Consider the following 1,769-nt stretch of genomic DNA (forward strand, 5'->3'; position numbering starts at 1 on the left):
GACGAGATACACTCACTAAATCTTCCTGATTTTTAACCCTATCGATATATTTTAAGAATGCTCTTCCTAACATATATTCCTGTTTATCATTTTGTTTAACTAAACCTAAATAATGTAGAGTCTCAAGTAATCTAAAAACGGTTGTTTTAGGTAATGATGTTTTTTTACTTAATTGACTAACTCCAACATAGCTAGCAGAACTTGAAATTGCTTCAAGTATTTTAAACGAATTAATAACAGATTGGTTAGGTTTTACCGATGCCATATAAATTCCCTCACATTCTATAAATTAACGATATTTTTTGAACCTTTACCATTAATTATAGACTTCATGTCATTTAATGCAATCTCAATACTATTTTTTACAGCAAGTTTAGTAAAGAATGCAACGTGTGGAGTTATTAAAACATTATCCATGTTTACTAATTCTTTATAGTCATCAGGTAGGTCGGAATTTTCAACATGTTCTTTTCCAAAGAATTCAGCTTCGTTAGCTAGAGTATCTAAGCCAGCACCCGAAATCTTGCCAGATTTTAGTGCATCTATTAAGGAAGAAGTATCAACTAAACCTCCACGGGCCATATTAATTAAAATAGGTTGTTTTTCCATCTTACTAATAGATTCAGCGTTAATAATATTTGCTGTACTTGGAAGTAAAGGTGTGTGTAGGGAAATAATATCAGATTTTTTAAAGATAGTATCTAAATCTGTATATTCTACAAATGGTTCTAAAGCAGCATCATAATATGGATCAAATAATAGTACTTTAGCACCTAATGCACTATAAATCTGTGCTGTAGCTCCACCGATATGTCCTCCTCCAATTAAACCAACTGTACAATTGAAGATTTCTCTACTTAGAGTACTTTCTTCAAAATTGAAATTACCATGGTTCATTCTATTGTAATAGATACCCACTTGTCTTAGAAGATACATAGCATGAGTAACTCCCATTTCAGCAATAGCTCTAGGAGAATAAGAAGCAACGTTGGTAATTTTAATACCGTGTTTTTTTGCAGCTTCTAAATCTTGATTGTCGAAACCAACTTGTCGAATAGCTAATTGCTTTAAACCAAACTTTTCAAGCTGAGCGTAAACTTCTTCAGTTACAGGTTCAATGCCTTCGGATGAAATACCATCAAATCCTTCTGCTAAATGAACAGTTTCCTCATTTAAATCTTCTCGTAGAATTTTTATTTCAACATCATTTTCTTTAGCCCAATTTTCAATATAAATATCTTCTAGAGGTGCAACAGCATAACAAATAACTTTCATAATTAAAATCTCCTTATATAAATTTTACTTATCAATATCAACTTTCCAGTCGTTAGAATTATAAAGTTTAGGGAACTTTCTAATTATCCAATAAACAACTAAAGAAATTAGAATTGGTAAAATGTAGTAAATTAATAATAATATTAATATGTTAGTACCTGTGTTTCCTGACATGTATTGGAATGAATCGATAGGTCCAACAGGTTGACCAAAGCCAGCTTCTGCTGATCCATTTTGAATATTTAAGAATGAATCAATGAAACCAGTAATAGCGCCAACTATAGCTATGGGAATAAACATTCTAGGATGTTCAACAAAATTTGCTAACATCATTTTTACGCCACCCCAAAACATTGCTAGGGAACCCCTTTACCATTAGCTTTGAATGTAGCAATAGCAACGATCATGAAACAAGAAGTTACACCAACAGAAGCGGCGCCTCCAGCGATACCACTAATACCAATTGCATATGCTAGACCAACAGTAGAAAGTGG

The 1,769-nt window shown here is 32.3% G+C and overlaps 1 protein-coding gene across 1 annotated transcript; it reads right to left on the bottom strand.

Moving 5' to 3' along the window:
* Positions 1 to 314: 314 nt before the first annotated feature.
* On the bottom strand, positions 315 to 1,608 carry LOC138035011 (D-lactate dehydrogenase-like; the record flags this gene model as incomplete). Its single annotated transcript, XM_068881952.1, has 2 exons — positions 1,434 to 1,608; positions 315 to 1,241 (listed from the first exon to the last, which is right to left on the bottom strand). Coding segments are annotated over exons 1-2 (1,102 nt in total), but the record flags the coding sequence as incomplete, so codon positions are not given.
* Between the last annotated feature and the right edge of the window lie 161 nt (positions 1,609 to 1,769).

Source organism: Montipora capricornis, unplaced genomic scaffold (genome assembly GCF_036669925.1).
Source record: "Montipora capricornis isolate CH-2021 unplaced genomic scaffold, ASM3666992v2 scaffold_242, whole genome shotgun sequence".
NCBI classification, from domain to species: Eukaryota; Metazoa; Cnidaria; class Anthozoa; order Scleractinia; family Acroporidae; genus Montipora; species Montipora capricornis.